Here is a 25779-nt window from a genome sequence, read left to right as displayed (position 1 = left end):
AGGATCCTGGTAATGGTGGCTGGAAAGGTCCAAATGCAAATTTCACAATTTTATTAAGCTCACAATTTTATTAAGCACAAGTCTTACACACTAAGTCCTCACTTAATGCCATCAGTAGGTTCTGTGACTTTTGAAATGACAGTGATGTATAACGAAGCTAGTTTTACCACAAGCTAATTGATATAAAAGAGTTGAGTTCCTATGGCATCCTATCAATGTTATAACAAAAAGATGTTGAACAAAACAATATTATCCTGGGACCTCTTGTATAGCCCTGAAGGAGCCACCCTGACCCAAGGATCCTTGATAATTCTTATTTGGAAGCTGCATTTGCCCTTTGAAGACACCAGAGGGAAAATGTGCAGTCAAATGCCATAAATTAGAATCATCATGGAAAATCTCAGTTCTCTTATTACATTAGATATTGTTCCAGGGAGAGGGCTGAGGAGTTTTATTACACAAATATTTTTATTATAATGGAATTTTTAATTGAAAAAATACTTTAGTACCTAAATTTGAACCTTATGTTTTGGGCATAGGAATAATAAAAGGACTTAGAAAAGAGATGGGGGGGGGAGATAGAATCATTTTTAAAAATATCTTTCAAAGATCAAGGTAAATAATATTAGATTGGCATGAATAAAGCAGGAACCCACATTGTCAATGATCGCCAAGTCAAGCACACTTTTAGGTAAGGAACTAAAGCCCTCCCAGCAGATCTGGATGAGGTATGTGAGATGGCTCCCATGTGACTTTCGGCTATGGTGACTCATTCCACTGGTAGCTAGCTGCTGTATGATATTATGCTCCACCCTTCAAATAATCTGGCCTCCTTTGAAATTTTATCAAAAATCAAGGCAAGAGTCCTGAATTGATCCCTCCCGTTAGGACCAATGTTCATTTGGCTGTATCAAAACTTTCCCAGTTGCAGATTCCTTTCTAAGAATGAAAGGGGTATCAGTTTCAGCTCTGCCTCTCTGGATGCCTGGACAGAACAACAATCTTTTAATTTATTCACCTGGTGAGACTTTTCTATTTCTTGGTGGTGAAAGATACTATCTAAAATCTGATGCCAGATCATTCTTTCACTTGCCAGACTGGGAAACTATTAGATTGCTAAAACAGTGGTGGGGGACAGCCACTTAAGCTAATTTTTTAAAAGAATCATTATAAATCCTTGATTCATCTTAATGGTCCTCCAATCTGAAGACTGAAAATGACCTCAAGGGTTTATCTCATTTAGCAACTGGAGAACTTTGGACATTCACATCAGCCCCTTAACATGTGCAAACTATTATAATACCACTTCTTCAATATGCTTCAAAGGATGTATGTACCCTAGTTTTGTCTGATGATGTTAATGCTGGGACCAAAGGACAGAAAGAGGAAAGGAAAATTACTCCCATCATTCATTCTCAGCCTCAAGACTATAACCTTCAAAAGATCCAGACAGGAAATCCCCCAGCACTAATTGAAGACATAATCCATTTATCACAAATTTGGGATTGATAGCCACCAACGCTGTCAAATGGCTGAAATAAGTTACTTTAAGCAGAGGACACCCTTTATGGTCTCTATTTGGTCTCTTCAGGGGCAAAATGGGAGGAACAAGATCAAATGATAATATTAGGTTGCACCAAAAAAGTGACAATTGCTTATGGTTCAACCTAACAATAGCAATAATGATAAAAGCTAACAATTACTGAGCACTAAGTCTGTAGTCAGGTGCATTAAAAGCATCATCTTCTTTTCTTTTTTATTTATTTACTAGAGGCCTGATGCATGAATTCATGCACAGGTGGGGTCCCTCGGCCTGGCTGGTGATCGGGGCTTATCGGGGGCCAGCCAGCCACGGGGAGGGACTGTGGAAGATGGGCTGTGGAAGCGCACTGACCACAAAGGGGCAGCTCCTGCATTGGTCAGGACTCCCCTGGTGGTCAGTGCCTGGAATGACTGGTTGTTAACAGTCGCTTAGGCTTTTATATATAGAGATTGATTTGAGAGAGACAGAGAAGAAGGGAGAGAAACACTGATCTGCTGCTCCACCCACTCATGCATTCACTGATTGATTCCTTTATGTGACCTGACTGGGGATCAAATCCACAACCTTGGCACATCAGGACGATGCTCTAACCAACTGAGGTAGCCTGCCAGGGCCCACAAATATCATCTCCTTTTAATACACATGCCCTTCATATGAAGTAGGTACAGTTGACCCTTGAACAACTCGGGGTGGGGTATCAACACCCCCTCTAGCAGTCTAAAATCCTCATATAAATTTTGGCCTACAGTGGGCCCTTTGAATATATTTTATTGACTTTTTACAGAGAGGAAGAGAGAGGGATAGAGAGTTAGAAACATCGATGAGAGAGAAACACCGATCAGCCGCCTCTTGCACACCCCCTACTGGGGATGTTCCCGCAACCAAGGTACATGCCCTTGACTGGAATCGAACCTGGGACCTTTGAGTCTGCAGGCCGACGCTCTATCCACTGAGCCGAACCGGTTTTGGCTACAGTGGGCCCTTTGAATATGCAAATTCAACCAACCACAGGTTGAAAACAGTATTTCTGATCCAAGGTTGGGAAACAACAGCTGGGAAACAGTGGTTGGGAATGCAGAAATACTGTATTTGATCCACGGTTGGTTGAACTCATAGATTTGAACCAGGTACATACTAAGGGTTGACTGTATTAATTTTAAAAAATCTACATATAAGTGAACCTGTGTTGTTCAAAATCGTGTTGTTCAAGGGTCAACTGTACAATTTTTAGCTCATCCCCCCACCAGCCTTTTATAAACAAGGAACTGGAGGCTCAGAGAGGTTAAGTGACTTGCCCAAGATCACACAGCTTGAAAGGGGAAAAGACAAAATTTCAAACCCAATTCTGATTCCACTGCCTCCTCAAGTTACTTTTAAGTTTAAATTCCTATAAGTATACTGAGGAATTAACCTCACCTGGCCGATCCTTGAACGTGGTTAACAGGCTAACAAATAGGGAACAGTTAGAAAAAAGTGACCTCTCAGGATTTCAATTAGATACTTAGGGGAGACTTAGGGGTCTTTTCCAGAATTTCTCAAGACTGAACTACCAGAAATTGCAACAAAGACTCCCAATGCCTAAAGCCCCTCCTTAGGAACAAGAGGAAGCCAACATTGTGAAAAGCAGAACTCTAACTACTCAAGTTTCACTGCTAGGAATATTACAGGCTTCTGCATTTAGAGGACCTCTTTAAAAATGCAAATACTTTTGACTAGCCTCAATCAACACCTAAACCTTATTTAAGACCTCAGCAAGAAAAGGTTGAGGGAGGCAAATTAGCACATTTCCCTCAAGAGAAAAAACCTGTTACTTCGTGACTTTCTTAAGCCTTCACATACATTATTTTCCTTATCCCAGCAAAACCAGGGAAGTGAGTAGAGCCACACTTTACACACAAATAAACTGAGGCTCAGAGAGACCTTTTCAGTTTAATTTACCCCAGGCCACTGAGCTCGTTAAGTGGCACATCAGCTAGCACCTAGCCTTGTCCTGCCACCAAACTGCTTGAACTGGTGATTTCACAATTCACAGCTCCAAAGTAGTGTCACTAATAACAACTTCTCATTTAGCCTCAAAATCCTGAACAAAGTCAACCCTAAACATCCCCTCACACCCCCACTGAAAGAAGGTATCTATACTAATAATAGAGAAATATGCAAATTGGTCAGGACACCCTCACACAACAACCGAACAGCAGGCTGTGTGAGGCAACCAGGCTGGCAGGGGGGGCAGTGAGGGGCGACTAGGCCAGCAGAGGGGGGCAGTTGGGAGCGACCAGGCAGGTGGGGGGGTAGTTGGGGACGACCAGGCTGGTGCGGGGGGTAGTGAGGGGCGACCAGGCCAGCAGGGGGGTGGGCAATTAAGGGTGACCAGGCCAGTGGGGGAGGGAGGCACTTGGGGGCAACCGGGCTGGCAGCAAGGGGCAGTTGGGGGTGACCAGGCCAGCAGGGGAGGGCAGTTACAGGCAATCAGGCCAGTAGGCAGAGGCAGTTAGGGGCGATCAGGCAGGCAGGCAGGTGAGCAGTTAGGAGCCAGCAGTCCTGCATTGTGAGATGGATGTCTGACTGCCAGTTTAGGCCCGATCCCAGTTTAGGAATTAACTGAGGAATTATTCACATTGGGCCTAAACCGGCAGGTGGACATCCCCCGAGGGGTCCTGATTGGAGAGGGTACAGGCTGGGCTGAGGGGACTCCATCCCCCCGTGCACAAATTTCGTGCACCTGGGCCTCTAGTCCTATATAATAAAAGGCCAATATGCAAATCATCTGAACAGCAGAACGACCAGTCGCTATGATGTGCACTACCATCAGGGGGCAGATGCTCAATGCAGGAGCTGCCCCCTGGTGGTCAGTGCGCTCCCACAGAGGGAGTGCTGCTCAGCCAGAAGCTGGGCTCACAAGTGGCGAGCACAGCGGTGGTGGCGGGAGCTTCTCCCGCCTCCACGGCAGTGCTAAGGATGCCGCTCCCCGCGGGGAGTGGGTCTAAGCCATCAGTCGGACATCCCCCAAGGGCTCCCAGACTGCAAGAGGGCACAGGCCAGGCTGAGGGCCCCCCACATCCGAGTGCACGAATTTTGTGCACTGGGCCTCTAGTAAAGATATAAAAGAGCTTTGAACAGATGAAATGACACTTTGAAGAACTTATCAATTAGAAGGGGCTACAAACCAATAAAGCCCAAGAGAAAATTCCGCTGAATAAAATCATCATAAAGAACCAATTTTGTTATCAAAAATTCACTTGACTCAGTCAACTACATCTGACTGGAAAGGCTGAAAGTTCCCCTGTTTTCTTCAGACATCAGGAAACCTTCTGGTCAACCCCACCTGCCAGGAACATCTTAATTTGTTTTTGTTTCCCATACAGCCCTTTGCTTGGCATCACATAGTTCTTGTGTAACTGTCCATGCATGTGATTAACAAGATGGTGAATGTGAAAATTCCCTGAGAAATTGAAAGTGGTATATAGATACAAGGCTTTAGGCAGGAACCAATTTTAACATATTTACTTAGTGAGTGCCTAATAAAGATATCTAGTATTTCCTATCAGAGAATCTCAATTGTATTTATCAAATAATTAGCAAATCATTTCATATGTTCAATTTCCTCAACAGTTGTTTCTGTAATGTTATGTTAAAATTTAGACATAGCCCAAAATCAGATTCTCACCTTGAAGTAAGATCAAAATTGGGCTTATTCTTGGCTCCAATTCATAGTGTTCATTTTACCTCATTAATGCCATATGTTCCAGAAAACTTACCTTATCCTGCTTGTTGCCAAAATGACTAAAATACCACAGACTACAATTCGGGTTGGCTCCCTCCGGAGGATTCCATGTCCATATCACTGTGCAGAGGTTTTCAACTGAAACACTCAAATTCGTCACTGGTGGCTGAGTTTCTGTTCAAATCAAGCATAAGAAATAAATTTATCAATATCAGCCACTGTTTGGGGTGGTTCATTTAATTCATTCCTCCAAGTCCTAATCAAGAATAAGAAAAATGAGCAGAGCCCAGTGGTTGAGTATCAACCTATGAACCAGGAGGTCAAGGTTCAATTCCTGGTCAGGGCACATGCCCAGGTTGTGGGCTCAATCCCTAGTGTGGGGTGTGCAGGAGGCAGCCAATCAATGATTCTCTCTCATCATTGATATTTCTATCTCTCTCTCCCTCTCCCTTCCTCTTTGAAATCAATAAAACTGTATTTTAAAAAACTGAGTAGAAATATCTAACATTTATTGAGACAGGCACTGTTCTAAGTACTCTCCGCATATTCACCCATTGAATCCTCACAACAACCTTATAAGACAGGGACTATCAGCCTGTTCTTAAAGATGAGGCGACTAAGGTGCAGAGAAGTTGAGTCACTTGTCTTATATCCTAAGGCTAGTGAATGGCAGAGCTGGGTACAAACCCAGAAATTCATGTGGCTCCAAAGCCACCTTCTTAACTACTTGCTATACAGAGAAGAGTATATTCTTAAATTTCTAAGTTTTCCTCCTGCAGGAATTTGGGGTTCCCCACACTTAGGATCCACGTCTCCCTCAATACAGTCACTTCCTTCTCAGCAGTTCTGCCAGTGAGCTTAAGCAGCTCATCTGCTTGCTAACATGATCTGTCAATTATTTATAACTCTGCCAAACAAGTACTGAGAGAGATTTAACAGCCCTTATTGTTCCCCTGAGTTCTGACACTAAACAGTTGGAACTTACCTTTAGCTAATCTGAAGAGGAAATAAAAGAGGAGAAACTGTGAACCAGTATCTTAAAAATGTGTTTCATTTGGAGGAAGCCTCCACACTAAATATTTACTATTATTTTAGACGAAGCTCTAAGATGAGGGAAAGGAGTTTTACTACTTCTGCCAAATACAGGGAAATACGTAGGGGCAGGGGTACATAATTTCAAACTTCCTTGAAAACTTCCCCTGAGGCCAGGACTACCAAAATCATCACCCTAGATACTGGGGTACAGGAATGCTCTGTCCTACCTTCACAACCTTTCTGTAAATCAAAAATTATTCCAGAGAGTATAAAACAAGATGGCAGCATAGGTAAACACCTGAACTGCTGCCTCGCACAACTTCAAAACTACAACTAAAAGACAAAACGGATATCATTCAGAACCACAGGAAGGCTGGCAGAGTAGAAATTCTACAACTAGAAGGAAGGAGAAAAGCACACTGAGACTCAGAGGAGGGAGACACAAGTTCCCGACTGCTCTGAACTCCAGTTCCAGGCGAGACTCTGGGGACCCAGAATCATATGGGGAGAAACTGGACTGTCTAGCAGCAGGCAGAACTTGAGGGTGGCTTTCCCTCAGAGGTGCTTGCAGCAATTACCGAGGGACACTGAGACCCGGGCCTCTTAGGGCAGGGCTGATGGTCAGCCATTGCTGTTTGCTCCCCCTGAGACTCTGCCCCATCCAAGCTGTGCGCAGAGGCTTTTGCATATGATTGGCCTGTTCCTTTGAAATCTAAACTTACCTAACAAACTGCATCAGAGTCAGTGAGACCCAGAACATCCAAAAGAAGGCCCAAGGCCCAGCAGCAGCTTGTATTGCTTCACAGCTGGGCCTCATCTGGGCACCTCAAAAACCCAAACAAAGAAGAGGAATCTGCAGATCTTTCCGTAGCTCCTGCTGGGTGGCCTCAGGCAGAGGCTAAATTAGCACCTCCTTAGAGATCCAAGAGCCACTGTACCCAGTGGTCAGAGTGGGACCATCCAGATTACAATTCCTCATACCCATAAGGGACACACTCAGGGGGCAGACTCAGTGAGCACCAAAGCCCCACTGAAGCATGTCTTGCCTCATAAGGGTGTCTCCAGCACAGAAGTTCTCCCATTGTAGAAACAGCTGATCCTCACAGCCAACTGGCCTGGAGGCCAATTTCTCCCAGTGATATAACAATAATCAAGGTTTAACTACAACAAGACTGTGCACACAGCCCACAAAGGGGTGCACCAAGAGTGTCCACCTCAGGTAACTGGGGAGGCTGAGCCACTGGGACCTATAGGACACCTAGCACACAAAGCCACTCTATCAACACAGGGAAGCAGCCAAAATGCAGAGACAAAGAAACAGGTCACAAATGACAGAAATGGGGGAAAGCAAACTACTGGATATAGAGTTCAAAACCACGGTTATAAGGTTTTTCAAGAATTTTCTAGAAAAGGTCGATAAATTTAGTGAGACCCTTGAGTATATGAAAAAGGACCAACTAGAAATTAAGCATACACTGACTGAAATAAAAAAATAATATACAGAAATCCAACTGCAGACTAGAGGATCGCAAGAATCAAGTCAAAGATTTGAAACACAAAGAAGCAAAAAACACCCAACTGGAAAAGCAAAAAGAAAAAAGAATCTAAAAATGTGAAGATAGTGTAAGGAGCCTCTGGGACAACTTCAAGCATACCAAAATCCGAATTATGGGGGTGCCAGAAGAAGAGAGAGAGCAAGATATTGAAAACCTATTAGAAGAAATAATGACAGAAAACTTCCCCCACCTGGTGAAAGAAATAGACTTACAAGTCCAGGAAGCGCAGAGAACCCCAAATAAAAGGAATCCAAAGAGGACCACACCAAGACACATTATAATTAAAATGCCAAGAGCAAAAGACAAAGAGAGAATATTAAAAGCAAAAAGAGAAAAACAGTTACCTACAAGGGAGCACCCATACGATTGTCAGCTGATTTCTCAACAGAAACTATGCAGGCCAGACTGGAGTGGCAAGAAATATTCAAAGTGATGAATAGCAAGAACCTACAACTAAGATTACTTTACCCAGCAAAGCTATCATTCAGAATGGAAGGTCAGATAAAGAGCTTCACAGATAAGAAAAAGCTAAAGGAGTTCATCACCACCAAACCAGTATTATATGAAATGCTGAAAGGTGTTCTTTAAGAAGAGGAAGAAGAAGAAAAAGGTAAAGATAAAAATTATGAACAATAAATACATATCTATCAACAAGTGAATCTAAAAATCAAGGGAATAAAAAATCTGAGGAACAGAATAAACTGGTGGATATAATAGAATCAGGGGCACAGAAAGGGAATGGACTGACAATTCTTGGGGGGAAAGGGGTGTAGGGGGTGCGGGAAGAGACTGGACAAAAATCGTATACCTATGGATGAGGACAGTGGGGGGGCGTTTAAGGGCAGAGGGTGGGGTGGGAATCGGGTGGAGGAGAGCTATGGGGGGAAAAAGAGGAACAACTGTAATAATCTGAACAATAAAGATTTATTAAGAACAAAAAAATTCCAAAATAAAGTTTATTAAACTAATTTTTAAAACATCCCCCCAAATTATCTACAAAGTGGCAAACAATAATTATTAATTACTTAAGGACTACAGTTATATTAATTTATCAATCTATAGAGTTATATTTCATACCCTATGCCAACACTTGGGAGTGCATTGAGCCTCTTACATAATCTGCAATACGTATAGCATTACTTATCTCTTTAACTGAACAAAAAAATTCCATATGTCCCAAAAATATCAACCTGACAGGCACTATGTAGTTGGGATTTCCCCAACAGTCAGTTCTGTACATCGTAGCCAAAAAGGCCCTTGACTGTCAATATTCATTCCCTCTTTCCTGACTCTAGTACATTAGACTTTTAGCAAGGTACACCAGAGTCCCAAATGTAGGGAGGAGCAGCCCACAGCAGGCTAGGCTTTGTGGAAACAGGGAATTCCTATTGCACTTCATTCTAACCCAGCTAGTGCCAGAGAGCACCAATGGCTTAGGCAACAGGATTTTAAGTGACTACAGGAGTGTACAGCTATTCCGTTTTGGCTCTTCTAACATCACCTCAATGATATTTGTTTTTGTTTTTATGTATTTCCGAAAGGGAGAGGGAGAGAGAATAGAAACATCAATGATGAGAGAGAATCATTGATCAGCTGCTTCCTGAACTCCCCCTCCTAGGGATCAAGCCCACAATCTGGGCAGGTGCCCTTGACCGGAATCAAAACTGGGACCCTTCAGTCCACAGGCCGACGCTCTATCCACTGTGCCAAACCAGATAGGGCCAATGATGTTTTTGAAGACAAATCATTTGTCAGATATAGAGCCTCTAATAAAAACTTGCTCCTACTGAAGACAATAATCTACGTTAGGATTATTTGTCTTATTTTCCAGGTTCCAGAACTACACTGAAACAACCTTTCTACCTACCTCCCACTCCCACACAAAAATTAAAGCCCTGATAATAAAACATTACCTATTTATGGTTCAGTTACATTGGACAGCAATTTTCAAGTAATTTATGACCTTTTAAAATCTTTCTTTAACCTCAGTGTTTTAACAGAATAATATCCTGCACTATTTCCAATCTCACAAATAGATTTAATTCCCCCGCCCCCCCGCAACACACACACACACACACACACACACACACACACACACACACACATCTGTTCTGAAGTGTCCTTTAGTCAGGTCTCATTGTTTTTGCATTTTAGGCTACTTGTGAATATCTGCTATGCTTTTTCCCCCTAATGATTCCTTCCATTTTTCTTGAGATTTTTCTACTTCCTATACTTTAAAACACACACACACACACACACACAAATATACACACACTGAAACTTTAAATATAATCTCCAAATGTTTGGATATATATGAATACATGTGTATGTGTGTATAATACATCCAGACATCTACATAAATAAGTGCAGATCGTACTTCTTATAAAGGTCTCTAACTAACAACAGCTCACAGGTAATAGGACATAGAATTTCAGTGTAGTGGAGTGACTAAGAACATGGGCTCTGGAGCCATACTGTCTGAGTTCATATGCCTGCTCTGCTATTTACTAACTGCTAAGTCACTTAACCTCTCTATGCCTCAGTTTTCTCATATACAACACGAGGATGATCATAACCTAACTATTATTATAAGGATTAAATAACTTAATACAGAAAAAATGCCCTAACAGTGCCTGGCACAAAGCAAGTGCCAGATAAATGTTAGCTAGCTGCTTTCTTTCGCTTTGAAGAGACAAAAAAAAAAGAAGTTCTAAATAATTGTTTTGGTTTTCTCTGGAGGTGATATGTGCCCATGGTCTTTGAGACAGAACATCTCTCTTCTGCCTAATAAGCTTTCCTTGATGCATCCAATTCTTAGAGACTGATCACTTCAGAAAGCAAAGCGTGAAGGAGAGGAGAGAGGGACTTAAGTAGCTTCCCCAACTAAATTTCCAAACCTCAAGTGAATCTGTCCGGTAATCTAGCACAATATCCTATTCTAATTAGGAATTAATGCGATCAATGCTCTTTCTAATGTTGCTTAGCTAAATAGTTTTGCATGCATATTTTGGGAAAAGTTAGGAAAATCACAAGAATCACGTATGAGTCTTTTATCTCCTTCCCTTACATCTACTCACTTATCAACTAAGTCTGCCCATTTTTTCTTGCACCAACATCTCTCTGTGTCATTTCAATCACACTAGTTTGCTGTCCTGGGCCCATGGTCCTGGACATAAGGTGTTCACAACACAACTTTCTAGTGGTCACCTACAACCCTAGATTCCTGCATAACTTTCACACTCCAGCAATCTCCCTCACCCAGTGAAGTCTCCCTGCTTGCTTCTCCTCCAGTGCAATTCTCCCACTTTGCTCCCCACTCAGGGCCTTCAGGGGCAAATGAAACTCTTCTGTTTGGACTGATTTTGCCGAAGCACCCTCCTGCCAAGCAGGGCTCCCCCACTGAGCACAAAAGAACGCTCTCACCCTCTCTCTCACACCAGGGCATCTGCTCTTGCTATGCACCCCCCCCCCCAAATGGGAATAATTTCTCCACCTATTCAAATTCCACCCATCCTGAAGGTCTAGCTCAAGTTTTACCTCTTCCATGAAACTACCAGCCCTCACAGTTTCTCCTCTTCTGAGTGCCTACAGTACTTATTATTTGGACTACACAGTCTGGCAATTATAAAGCAAGTCTCCAAGCTACGAACATTCACTCCATAACAAGTGGCCTGTACATACCTTCATGGGTCCCAACTAGTCCTGCCCTGCTACTCTGGGAGGCACCCTGCTCCTCTCCCAGCCAAGGACTCCCCTCACCTCTAAACAGAGAGGCACTGATACAGTGGTTAAAGCCTCTGAAATCAGGCTGCAGGGGTTGGAAGTCTGGCTTCTCCACTCTACCAGCTGTTGTTCAAGCAAGGCTGATAGCCTCACTGTGCCTCAGCTTCTGCAGATACAAAATGGGACTAATGCCAGCACCTACAGTATAAGTTTTATGTAAAGATTAAATGAAATAGTACAAGTGAAAAACTTAAAACACTGCCTGGCATAGAGCAAACACTATATAAATGCTAGTTGGTGTTATTAATTCATGCCACAATGTGGGCTACCATTCTAAACAGAATAAACTAAGCGGGTGACCTAATCATTCTCTAAACCCTCAAGATCAGAGCTAAAAGAGCCCTTAGAACTTATGGAGTTCACAGAAAAGTGCTGCACAAGGAAGGGGAAACGACTAGTCCAGAGTCCCACAGCTGGGAAATGTCAGACCACTAAAAGTCAAGTCCCCTGACTTTTTTTCTGCACCACATTGTAATGCAATTCTATCAATATTTCTAATGGGGGGGAAAATTTCTGTATTCTAAGTAATCAAGTTGCCAATGAACCCCTATGACAAAACTGGTTAAGTAGGGGGGGGGTTGCTAGTAATGTCTAGAAGGCCAGCTGTTGTTTCAGGTGTGTGTGGGAGGGAGTCTGTAGGAGGGAGAGTGTTGAAGTTGCACTGTGAAAATCAGGAGACTAATGAGATGGGTGACCTTAAACAAGTCCCTTCCCTTCAATGGACTGCAGTTGCCCCAAGTAATTATGGAAATCAGATCTCCCCAAATGAACTAGAGGCACCTTGTGGGCAAGGATGATGCTGTACACACTCAGGTTCTAAGTGAATGTACAGAGCCTGGCTGAGTACTAAACAAGGCAGGCACTTGAATAATTACTGACCGACAAATTTCAAACCTCTCTCAGGTCTCTACTCAAGTGCTACCTTTTCAATGAGGTCTTCCCACTCCTCTTTACAATGGCAAACCCCGCTTTTGTTTTTCTACATAGTACTTAGCACCATCTGACATACCTTATATACCCCCCACCCCCACCCCCCGACTCTTCCAATAGCAGATAAGCTCCACAGGGTGGGGATTTGATCTGTTTTGCTCATTGTTGACTGAATCGATTGAGGACTTCAAGGTTTCCTAATCAGCATTTCAACTTGGGTTTCAAAGCACAACACGAAGGTGAAAATACAATAAGCTAATTGTGGGGTTTGTGTCAATGTGATAATAAAACCTATCAAATTTGGAGCTACTGTTATCTTCCAAAATATCCAGAAGGCCACTCGTGCCAGGAGCTGTCCCTGAGGAAGTCATTGGCCCCCAACTTTTCACAGTGATTCTGAGGGTTAAATAAAAGTTACCACACAGGGTGAGGGGTATAGGCGAACTCTCTATACTTTCCTTGCAACTTTTCTGTAAATCAAAAATTGTTCCAAAACATAAAAGGTTATTAAAGAGAATAAAAAAGCATCCTCCTGGATGTTGCCCCGGGTTTCCCAACAGATTTCATGAACGCCAGAGGAGGACGTGATCCGCACATCCTTTTTCTAAGAGGACCAGGACCTTCAGAGGTTCCATTCACTCCCACCCCTTCACCGGACCGGGCTCGCCCGGATCTCGGTCTCTATTCCCGCTGGTTCTAGGCCCCTCGACCCGGTCTGGACTCCCAGGCGACATTCCGGGTCCGGAACCGCCGCCTCCTGACGCCGCGGGCGTGTTTCGGCTCTTCCCGACGGCGCGAGGGAAGAGAGGCGGCGAGTCTTCGTCCTCCCGCTCCGCCGTCGCCGCCCGGGATCAGGAAAGCCCCGCCGCCCCTGGGTTCCCCACCTCGTAGCAGAAGCCGGAGCCAGCCGTCGCCAATCGCCGGGCGTCGAGTGACAGACCCCGGCACCCATTCCCTTCGCGGCCCTCGGCCCCGCGGCGCCCTTGCCCGCCTCTCGGCCGCGTCCCCCTCCGCCCTCGGTCGCCGTCCCCGGTCCGGGGGCCACACTCACCCGCGGGCGCCGCGTCCCCGCCACCGCCTGCGCAAAGGAGCAGCGCCCACAGCGCGCAGAGCCGCGCCAGCAGCTCCATGCAGCCCCTCGCCCCGGAGCCCGGCGGGCGGCGGCAGCCTCGCCAGTCTCCGCCTCCTGAGCTCCGGCTCCCACTTCCCGGCTCTGCCGCCCTGGAGGCTGGGGCCGGCACAGACGGGAAGGGCCGCCCCGCCCACCGGCCGCAGGTAACCCGAGCCAGCGAGCGCGGTGGGGGCGGGGCGCAGCGGCTGCGGCGCTCAGACCCTCCCGAGTCTCGTCACGGGCCAAACAGAATCTCCTGGACGACGTCGCGGCCCACCCCTAGCGCTTGCCGGTCTCCGACCCCGGCGCCCGGGCCCAGGTCTCCGCTGCGTGCCTACTTGCGGGGCCTCGGCAGTTCCAAGGACTGTGCCCTGCTGGGCACCAGGGCAGGGCCATCTAAGGGAAAGAGGCTTGGCCTGGGAGCCTAGAGACCTGGCTTCTAATCCTTGGCCTCTGAGCCATTGTTTCCTAAACTGTGAGTCCAGGATTAGTAATCCCAGCCCGACCACGCTGGGTGGACTTGGAGGACCACAGATTGGATTTGGCGGGAGTGGCTATGTGAAAATGACTAAAAGTATATTTAAATAATATATTTAAATAATACATAATATTGCGGGGGGGGGGGGTGTTGAACCACAGCTCCAAATATAAGGGTCAGTGCCATACTGTGTACTCGGATTTTTAAAAAGCCCCACAACTAACTTTCTGTGTGTTTCTTTTCTGTGGGTATGAATTGAGAGGATGGAAAGTGAGGCAGAGGATACATATTAAAGAGAGAAAATGGGTGACCAAGGGCCGTTTAAGCTGAGAATAGAGGAAACCTAGAACCCTTTATTTGTTTCCTATTGCTGCTGTAACGAATTACCACAAATGTGCTGACCTAAAACAACACAGTTTTATTACATTAGAGTTCTGGAGGTCAGAAGTCTCACTGGGCTAAAAAGGTGTGGGCAGAGCTGCCTTCCTTGGGGAGGTTCTAAGGGAGAACCTATTTCCTTGCCTTTTCCAGCTTCTAGAGACTGCCCACATTCCTTGGCTTGTTGCTATACCGCTTAGACCTCTACATTCCTTCTTACATCATCTCTCACTCTGACCCTTCTGCCTCCCTTTTTCATTTCTAAAACCTTTTTGATTAAATTGGACCTATCAGATAATCCATGATAACCTCCCCACCTCAAAACCCCTGATTTAATCACATCTGCAATATCCCTTTTGCCAGGTAAGGTAACATATTCACAGTTGTCTAGAATTAGGACATGGATATGGTGGGTGGGGAACATTTTCTGTTACCATCTCCCAAAAAGAGTCACGTCTGGATGGATGAGACCCACTAACTGAGGTGTATTTTGGTTGAATTAAGCCAATGTATATACCTGAAATCTGTTGCAAAAAAATATATATCAATAAAAATGCTGATGATACACCTAGTCCAGACCCTCCCCAAAAGGCATGGGAATGTTGAACCCATCCAAAACAAAGTCCTTACTCATGGCCCTCACATTCAATGAATATTTATTGTCCTTTCAGGAACTGTGGTAGACAGTCATTACAAATAGGCCCTGCCAACAAAAAGCTACATCCAATGCAAGGGGCTCTTGTAAAGGCAAGAACAAGGAACTGTGGGGCACAAAGAAGAGGCACCTTATGGGAGGGAAGGGACAAGGGAGGCTTCCAGGAGTCAGGCCTGTATCTACTGAATCTTGAGATATGGAGTCCGGTTCAAGGTTCATAATAAATACTTGCCTGCATATATTATTGAACAAAATAATGTTTATGAAAACATTTTGTAAACTACCAAACCCTGTAGAACTGCAAGATTATTTTTCAGTTATTTCTTTTAATGTAATTTCTAAATTATCCTGCAAATAAGCCAGCCAGTCTGTAACCTGAGACCTCCTCTCCCATCACCACACGCATGCACACTTGTTGACATTTGCCATAAACATTATACAATAAGCTTATAATAATGTCTCCAAAATCATTATGACATCTGCCTTTGAGAAGTCTCCAGTGAGAACAGGATCTCCTGAGGACTGGCTGAGTGCCATTGGGTACATTGTCTGCATACACTAAGCAAGTGAGTACTTAATGAAAGAACAGTAATGGCAGGAAATGATTAGGAAAATGAGAGTCAGGACTTGTCATTAGCCTCGAGAAAACACCCTGAGAATTTGGACAGACGTTGTGAGCAAAAAAGACAAAGGGTGATAGTGTGGCCACAGTAGTTCTGGCCTGCTGTCTGTGAGTAAGACTGTTACAGTCAGTTCCACATCCTCTGGATCCTATCAAACAACATTAAAAAAATTTTTAAGGAGGTGGTAAGGGTTAGGAGTGCTGTTCTTCAGCATCAAACTTTTATTTGTAATCTTTGTGTCCTTTTACTAAATGAGCATCTTAGATGGAATTAAGCCACTGTCCTGGTCTGCAGGAAGATGAAGATAAATGGAAGGCTTTCCAGGAACTGCAATAGACAAGAGCTCTCGTTTTGCCTTGTGTAATCAAAGTCCTGATGAGTCAACATCAAGTTTAGCTACTTTAACCCTTAATTCATTGAGCCCTGATGACTTGGTGTGAGACTACCATTTTGCCTTTATTTGAATTTTAGCCTGAGGTGGCTGGAGTTCTGGACTGACCGAGTTACCTCAGCCCCTCTGGCTTTCTCCTTTTCTCTAAGTGGAGTTAGAAAAGGGCACAAACAGGAAAATATCTTGGAGGAAAAATAACATCCCTATTTCCAAAGTCAGGCCTTCTTCCAGCCAGTTAGAGATACACTCCTGAGTTCATAGCTAAGAATTCTGGTTCCTTAGGCAAAAATCTCACAAAGGGTCTTCTACCTTTTATTAAACAAAAAGCAAACAGATCCCCACCGCCACTGCAAAGCAAAAAGGGAAGTAGCAAATAGGGAATTTCCCTCCTCTGACACTAGAGCAATGGTTCCCAATGGGGCAATTTTGCCTCCCCAGGGGACATTGGGCAATGTCTGGAGATATTTTTGGTGGTCATGATGTGGGGTTGTGGGTGTGCTACTGGCATCTACTGCATATAGGCCAGGGATGCTGCTAAACATCCTACTAGGCACAGGCCCATCTCCCACAACAAAGACTTTTCCAGCTCAAAATGACAATAGTGCCAAAGTTGAGAAATACTGAACTTATGTCCTCTTTGTTATCTTCTGTACTTCACCCCTACCCACCCATTCTCCTCATGCCCACCAAAAATCTCTGAGAGATGAATGCTAGAAGTAGTTACCTTGACACCTCTTTTCCTTGTATCTAGTGTTCATAGTTTCTCTACCCCATCGTCTAGCCACGCAGTCACTTGCATCATAAAACATCTTTCAGATCTCTTCTCTACCCTCCTCACCTCCACAGTTCTACCCAGACCCTTATGGCCTTTCCCTTATATAATCAATACAGTCTTCAAGCCCACCTTTCCAGATATAGATCTTTCCAATGTGCAAATCTGATCCTTTCACTCCTAGCTTGTTTCTTAAGTGACCACCCCTCCCCTCAAATGCCACAAAAGGAAGTCACAACTCCTTTGCCTACAGTCTTGTTTCTTCGTTTCACATTCCCCACTCTTCTCAGCTTCATCTCCAGCTGGTTTCCCCAAGTCACTTGGCACTCTTATTCTCCTAGCTAGCTGGCCACCTTTGAGCAATTTTGTTTGGTCCACGTCATGTTTAAGTTTATTTAGATTTTGATGCCAAAAATGAAAAGAAAATTAGGAGATTTTGCATAACACTTCCTATTTCCAGCTTCTCTGGGGAAATCAGCAGTTCTGGTAACATTGGACCTGCAGTCCAATGTGCCAACAGTCAGCAGGCCTAAGCAGGGGTGACCACTTTAGCAACAGGGCACATGCTCCCTGCCTGGCCTGGCACTTGTTACCTGCCTGGACCCTGTTTGTCACCTCTGATAGTTTCTCACTATAACTCTTTCCTCTTGCTGTTCTCTTTGGCCAGAAAGCATTTCCATTCCTCAAACGCCATTATTTTTTGGCTTAACCCCCAAATGCAAAATTCTTTACTCCCTCCTATATGTGTGCTAATAGCACTTAACAAATTCTCAACCATAGCAAATAACACAGAGGTTTGTGTGCATGTCTATTTCTGCCAGTGGACTCAAGCTCCTAGAAGCTAAGGACTGTGTCCAGGTTGACCACAGGATTTTCACAATAAGAGGGCCTTAGGGATAGTCATCTGATTGGAAGACACAACATCAGGGGCCTTGTCTTGAAGCCATGTGTGTACAGCAAGGACATTGCCCTTACTTAGATTCTAATTTATTTGGGACAGCTTGAGGGAAAACACCATCTGGCACCACAGAGAAGATAGAGATGAAAGTAACATGGTCAGTGACATCATGCCCTCAATGCGCAGGTTTAACCCTTTGCACTCGCTTGCTTTTTTCTCGAGCTGCTACCGATGCTAACCATGTCGAGTCACACTCGACATCCGAGTGCAAAAGGTTAATTGACTTGAAGGTTCCAGTTCTTCAGCAAGTGCTTTTCTTCTAATAGTACAAGCTCAGTGTGGCTCACTCAAGGGAGTCCTGTTTGTACAAGAGGCCTGTGACAGGACCATTTGGGTTTAGCCTGAGGCAGAGTAGCATGGTGCCAGAGTATCTGAGCCAATCTACTGAGGCCCATCAACCTCTGGATCTCTAAAGTTTACAGCAGTTATTGAACTGACTCTTGGATTCAACAAGGCACTTTGCTACTCAAAACTCTCCAACGGCCCCCCAAGGCCCCACACCATTCTACCGCCCTAACTTCCTCTCTTTCTGTTCTCCCCCATGCTGACCTCATAGCCATTCCACACACTAGCCAAGCACACTACTGTTTCAGGGCCTCTGCCCTGCCTATTTCCTCTGCTGTTTGCTCCCACCTCAAAGAAAGCCACAGGTCTCATTCTCTCCCCTCAATCAGACCTCTCATAGAGGCCACCCTGGCCGCCACATCCAAAATTGAAAGCCCCATCCACACTCACTTCCTATCCCCCTTCCTGGGTGATTCCAGCTCTCCACACTGGAATATAAGCTTCACTCACGAGGGCAAGGAATTTCTTCTGATTTGCTCCCAGCTGTATCCCTAGTACTCAGAACCATCTTTGATACATAGTACATATTCAATAAGTACGTTAATGAATGAAGAAATTACACTTTGCCAGGTGCTGTGAGGGCTAACAACCAATCAACCAACCAACCAACAAAAAGCAACATTTCTTGTTGTTGCCCTTGGGAAATTTCCAGTCTAAGTTGTGGAAAGGTATGTAAAGCAATTAGAGAAAATGCAAAAAACAAAAACAAAAAAAAAATCCCAACAAACAGAAACAGTAAAAATGCTCATTTGGGGTACAGGCTTCAGAGAAAGGCGAGACAGACCAGTGTGGTTGGAATTGCTTTTAAAGGTTTCTCGGAGTAGATTGGAGTTGAACTAGACCTTGAAGAAGGGGGGGGGGGAGGGAGGGAGAGAAGGAAAAGGAAAGGGAGGAAGAGAGAGAAGCAGTCAGTTTATAGCTAGCTCTTAAGCAATAAGGAGTCACATCAGACTTTTACAAGCAAGATAGTGACATAATAAAAGTGGTGTTTAGAGATCTGGTTTCTAAGATGAATTACCAAACTTCTTTAATGCTTGCCCAGCAGCAAGAAGGCTGGGGAAAGACCCTCTGAGGTGTTGACAGTCAGGGACCTAGTCAGCCTACAGGCAAACTGCCATTGTGAGGCTGAATCTTCCCTGGGCTTAATGACTTGGGGTGCTGCTCCAAGAGAGAGTGTGACCCTGGGCCTGGCACCCCTACTCTCTCTCTCTTGTTCTCTTTGAAAGCATTCAATATCCTCTCCAGTCACTCCGCAGCCTCACTCCCTTCAGGCTGAAAACCTTCCTCTGCAATTGGCCTTCTTCTGCTTTCCGACACTTGGGTCTCTGAAAGAGGAAGTGCCCCTGTGAATCACATCAGCCTCATTTGGCTTCTGGTTGTGGTGCTGGTGCTGCATCTCAGCCAGGATCCTCAGACACTTTTTCCAGCACCTTCTCCACCCCGGATGCCCAAGTCTATTTAGTCCCCGTCCCCTTCCCTAGCCCAGCAAGGACAGGTCCAATCTTTGCACACTGTCAAGGGTAGCCTTTAACAGCCCCATTGGTGCCTCACCCCTCAGCTCCCTGGCAGCATTAGTGTCTCTCCCTCTCTTCTCAGCCATAGGACTCCTCAAACATCAGCCCTAACCCAGTGACTCGGTTGGTTGGAGAGTTGTCCCATATACCAAGGGGTTGCCGGTTTCATTCCCGGTCAGGGCACTTACCTAGGTTGTGGGTTCAGTCCCAGGTCAGAGTGGATACAGGAGGCAACTGATTGATGTTTCTCACATCAATGTTTCTCTCTCTCTCTCTCTCTCTCTCTCTCTCTCTCTCTCTCTCTCTCTCCCCCCCACTTCCTCTCTCTCTCAAACCAATAAATACATCCTCGGGTGAGACTGAAAAAAAGATTCAAATATTATTTGCATGTTAGTCACCTTTACCTCCTTGTCCTGAAAAGTTTCCATTGTTTGTCTTGAACATATAGGATAATTTATATTTACATAATATTTATATTTGAACATAGAAACCTCCAGTCCTTCTTGCCTCTCAGTTGTCTCCTCAATCCACAAAGCCTCTCTGAGGAAGGGGCTCTTTGCACAGCTGTGACTTCGAACCAGGAATCAGCACTCTCATTTGCACATCCCTGGAGGAAACTTTGCCTATCTGCCTGTGAGACAGTTCCCTATGCAAGCAAGGAATTGAGGCCTCACTTTTCACTTAGAAAGCACTGAGTTTTGGGAAGGGGTAGTAGCAAAATACACACCAATTTAGTCTATGAATTACTCCATCTCTCCCACGACCCTTTCACCTGAATTGCCCTTTCTGGCTCTGTGCTGCTCTATGCTATTCAGAGCAAGTGGACTACAGCCCCACCTCATTGGTAGCATCCCTAGTGCTCTGCTGTCTGTGCTCTGGGCTGACAACCAATGACCAGCCTCACCACTTCACAACCACAGAAGCAAAGGCTGGTACTTAAACTTCTTTGCAGCCTCAGTTTCCAGGATGGTACCAATCCTTGCGAATTGATGAGGTCTGCTTTATGACACATTGTATATTTTATTTTTGCAAATGTTTCATGAATGTTTGAGGAAAATGTATATTCTCCAATTATTGGGTTCGATGCTCTACATGTGCCCATTAAATCAAGTATGTGAATCATGTTGGTCAAACCAGTATACTTGTTGGGTGTTTTGTTTTGTCTGTTGGACCTATCTATCACTTGCTGAAAGAGGTGTTAAAGTCTCCCACTATGATATTATGAAAAAGGATGGGTCAAGTTTTCCTTATAATTCTGTTGACTTTTGCAATAGATAAATAGACATCTGATGAGGCTATTTATTTCATCATGCAAATCTAGAATTCTTTTAGCTTCATAGTGAACCAAGTCATTTATTATTATGAAGCAACTTTCATTAATCTAGTAATACTTTTGGCCTTAAAGTTTATCTTATTATTTTTTTAATACATTTTATTGATTTTTTACAGAGAGGAAGGGAGAAGGATAGAGAGTTAGAAACATCGATGAGAGAGAAACATCGATCAGCTGCATCCTGCACATTCCCCATTCATTGGGGATGTGCCCGCAACCAAGGTACATGCCCTTGACTGTAATCGAACCCGGGACCCTTGAGTCCGCAGGCTGACGCTCTATCCACTGAGCCAAACCGGTCAGGGCTTAAAGTTTATTTTAACAAATGTTATTATAACTTAATAAGCTTTCTTGTCATTAGTGGTATGTTGGTATGTTTTTCCACATCTTTACTTTCCTGTCTCTACCATTCTGTTTTAGATGTGCTCTTGGAAACAACATCTAGTGCAAATTTGTTTTTTCTAACCAATGGGCAGTCATTGTCTTTTAACTTTAGAGTTTAGTTCTAATATATTTATACTTATTTCTACTATCTGATTTTGTGCCATTTGTCCCATTTTTTTCTGTTTCTTTTTATCCTCTCCCCTCTTGACTTCTTTTAAGTGTTGTGGGGGACTTGGGTTTTGTTTTTTCATTTCAAGAGCATTTTTAACTTTTGCAAAATAGGCATCACAATTGTGTCTATCACAGTGTTTGTTGTAAGGATTAAATGAGATGAAGAAACTCATATAAAAGGTATATCCAGTGCCTAGCACTAATAAATGTGAATTATTATTAGAAGTTCTAGTGCTAGTTCATCTTTAGGGTTCCCTCATCTCTTGCGGTTCCGCTTCTGATGTTCTCCTTTCTGCTGATAATGTCCCATTTGTTCTCAGTCCTTTTTCTTTCATTTCTCCTTTGCTGCCATTCAATTTCCTGTTTCCTCTTACTCGTTGATCCCCAGGACAGCTACATGTACAGGCTTCCATGGTGAAGGCTCTTGGGGAAGAGAGTCAGGGTGAAGAGGTTTGGTGGCACAGCAGGGCAGGAGGAGAGACAGCAGTGCCTTGTCCACTGATTCTCATTCCACAAGACGACAAAGGCACTGCCCAACACGCACACAACTCTGCACATCACTCTAGGCTAGCCATGGTAAAATTGGATCAGCTGGAATCAGCACTTTCTCTGAAATGGGTATAAAGACAAAGAATTCACCAGCTAGAATACCATTTGCTTCCTTAGCACCTTCACCTGTAGATGCTCACTGTCCACTCTCAAGAAGGAATCTTGCTGTGGGAGAATGGGTGTCACCCCACTAGAAATTTGTATATGTACAAACCAGAGCCTGGAAAGAGGAACAAGTTGTGCTCAAACACATTGTGGTCAGAGGAAAATTTTGTCATAATTGTTGTGACATAGCTACAACTAAATTTAGCAAGCTGTGTATTTTGTGTGTGTGTGTGTGTATGTGTGTGTGTTATGCTTAGAGAAAGCAACACATTATGGTTCCAAAAAGCAAAAACCCTTCAGATCAAATAAGAAGGCCCCTTCTAATTTGGCATTTGATTGCCATGGTGATTCCTTACTCCAGTTACTTCATATATTTGCTTTTACTGTGCCCTCTGTAGCATGACATTCTTTCAAGATAGATTGTGTCACTGGAGGAACAGGGTCGCTTGGTGGAGTTTTGGGTGTTTTTCTGTTCTCTGGTGGTTTCCACCCTTGGATCATGCTAAGTGAAATAAGTCAGTCAGAGAAAGACAAATACTTATATGTGGAATCCAAAGAGCAAAATAAACAAACAAACAAAATTGAAAGAGATTCATAGACACAGAGACCGAACTGGTGTCTTGCCAGATGGGAAAGGGGTTGGTGGGCTGGGTGAAAAGATGAAGGGATTAAGAAATACAGTTACAAAATAGTCATGGGGGAATGTAAAGTGCAGCATAGGGAATATAGTCAATAATATTGTAATAGCTATGTATAGTGCCCTTTGTGTACTGGAAATATCAAGGGAACACTGTGTAAAGTATATGATTATCTAATATTATGCTGTACACTGAAACTAATACAAAATAATATTCAGTTTAAACTTCAATTAAAAAAGAATGATTCCATGAGAAAAAGGAGGCCTTGTCCCCCTGGATGTATCTCTGTATAGCCTAAGTCACTATACATATATCACTATATGTCCTTTGAATAACATTCAAATCAGTATGATCTGACTTACATTAGATTGAAGGAACTTAACCTTGGAATCCATTCTACTTTGGGGTAATTGATTTAAAAAAAAATTCCGGATTGTAAAAGAAAATATTCCGGAGAATGTGGATTCTTCTTTGTCTCTTTATTTTTTCTCTATAAACCCGCCAAAGTCCACAGTTTATGTTGTACATTCTATGAGGCACATTATAGTATCATATAGTTTCACTGCCATAAAAATCACCTGTGTTCCACCTATTCCTCCCTCCTCCATAACCCCTGGCAAACACTGATCTTTTTACTGTTTCATCTTATCCAGGATGTCATATACTTGAAATCATACAGTATGTAGCCGTTTACTATGGGCTTCTTTCAGTGCATTTAATTTCCTTCTAGTCTTCCCATGGAACACCAAGACTGCTCCAACAATTGACAAATCTGTCTATCTATAGTGCAAATTGAACATGAATATAAAAAAACAATCAGTTTTGACAGTTATTGGCAAACTTGCAGAATTTAAGGACCCAAACCAGAAACTGTATATTATTTATTTTCTTGCTAATCCAATATGTAGAGAAAAGTCTTTTTTAAGTACATTAATTTAATTTAAAAATATTAATTCATTACCTTTTTGTACTGTAATATCAGTTTTACTTTTCATTAAAATTATACTGGCATCATTATTTAGATGAAGTTTAATAAAATAATATTTTCACTGTCAAAAAAATAAAAAATACAATTTAAAAAAAGAAATAAAAGAGGTATTGAACTTACATATTTTGAATGGGCCTCACTTGAATATGAGAGTCTAATCATTTTTTTGTTTATTGAATTAATTGGGGTGATATTGGTCAACAAAATTATATAGGTTTTTGTTTTGTTTTTATAATATTATTATTTTAAATATGTTTTTATTGGTTTCAGAGAGGAAGGGAGAGGGGGAGAGAGAGAGAAACATCAATGATGAGAGAGAAGCATTGATCGGCTGCCCTCTGCATGCCCTGCACTGGGGATCAAGCCAGCAACCTGGGCATGTGCCCGAACCCTGACCTCCTGGTTCATAGGTCGACCACTGAGACACACCGTCTGGGCTATATAGGTTTTGAGTATACTATTCTACAACACATCATCTGTACACTGTATTGTGTATTTGCCACCTTGAGTCTCCTTCCATCACCATTTATTCCCCTTTATCTTCTTCTACCTCCCCCCACCCCGCATCCCTCTGTGAATCACCATAATGGCATCTGTGTCCATAAGTCTCTCTCTCTCTCTCTCTCTCTCTCTCTCTCTCTCTCTCTCTCTCTTTCTCGCTCTCTTTTGGCCTTTGGCAATGAAGCATATACTTTTATTCTTTTTAAAAATATATTTTATTGATTTTTTACAGAGAGGAAGGGAGAGGGATAGAGAGTTAGAAACATCGATGAAAGAGAAACATCGATCAGCTGCCTCCTGCACACCCCCTACTGGGGATGTGCCCGCAACCAAGGTACATGCCCTTGACCAGAATTCAACCCGGTACCTTTCAGTCCGCAGGCCGACATTCTATCCACTGAGCCAAACTGGCCAGGGCTATATTTTTATTCTTCACAGTAAATTTTAAATAGATGGTGTTGCATTTTTAAATATCTTTATTACAAAAGAACAATTTCAACTTACAATAGAGATGAAATGCAATGCATTTCTGACTATATACAATAACAAAATGCCTTGCCATGATTGAAAATTTCTAAAATAACAAGCTATATAATGTATTGGATCTGTCTTCATCAAAGAGAATGCTGCTACCAGCATGGAAACAGGAGCAATTTAATTTCCTACAATGCACAGAAAGTATATGGAGTAGAAGGTGAGATTAACATATGCTGCAGACAGAGGTGCAGAGTGAAACACATTAGGAGGAGAGAGAGTTTTAGGAAAGAGTGGGAAAAGGAATGGAGAGGGAAAGATAAAGGGAGGGAGGAGGGAGAGAGAGAGAGAGAGAGAGAGAGAGAGAGAGAGAGAGAGAGAGAGAGGAAATGGGAGAAGAGGGTCTTGTTGCAAATTTAATAGTCAGATAAATATTTGATTTGAAAGGACTCTGAGGGGGTTTTACCTCCCCTAGTGTCCTCTAAACTTTTTAAAATCTCAAGATCCCCTTAAGTTCTTTAAAATTATTGAGGACCCCAGTCCTACTTTCTTTTCATCTCTCCCACAGGTATTCATTCCAAGTACATGCCTTACTTAGCCTGCATTATAAACTCTGTCTCAGGGTTTACATCCTGGGGAACATAACCTGTGACAAGTGTCTAACACAGTGCCTACCACATTCATGCTTAAGGTATTGAAGCAGTTAGTTTCCTCAGTTACAGGTAGACTTGACTTTAAACAAACTAAATTTAATAACTTCTAGACACTTGTGAGGATCATACATTTTATAAACATGTTCTTTAAATATCTTAAGGTATTTAGGAGACATTGGGATTTATT

At 43.3% G+C, this 25779-nt stretch overlaps 1 protein-coding gene across 3 annotated transcripts in view; it reads right to left on the bottom strand.

The window, feature by feature from the left end:
- Positions 1 to 13777, bottom strand: part of IL13RA1 (interleukin 13 receptor subunit alpha 1) — a 76209-nt gene extending 62432 nt beyond the window's left edge. For all 3 annotated transcript variants that reach the window (XM_054724980.1, XM_054725024.1, XM_054725068.1), the window contains exons 1-2: positions 13623 to 13777; positions 5302 to 5441 (exon numbers count right to left, since the gene is read on the bottom strand). In XM_054724980.1, coding sequence (XP_054580955.1) covers positions 5302 to 5441; positions 13623 to 13701 — 219 coding nt within the window. In that variant the 5' untranslated portion in view covers positions 13702 to 13777. The remainder of the gene's footprint in view (positions 1 to 5301; positions 5442 to 13622) is intronic.
- Positions 13778 to 25779: the final 12002 nt, after the last annotated feature.

The sequence above is a fragment of the Eptesicus fuscus genome, chromosome 1 (assembly GCF_027574615.1).
Source record: "Eptesicus fuscus isolate TK198812 chromosome 1, DD_ASM_mEF_20220401, whole genome shotgun sequence".
In the NCBI taxonomy this organism is placed as follows: Eukaryota; Metazoa; Chordata; class Mammalia; order Chiroptera; family Vespertilionidae; genus Eptesicus; species Eptesicus fuscus.
Note: the sequence above shows the minus strand (reverse complement) of the source record. Positions and strands in the feature narration are given on the sequence as shown.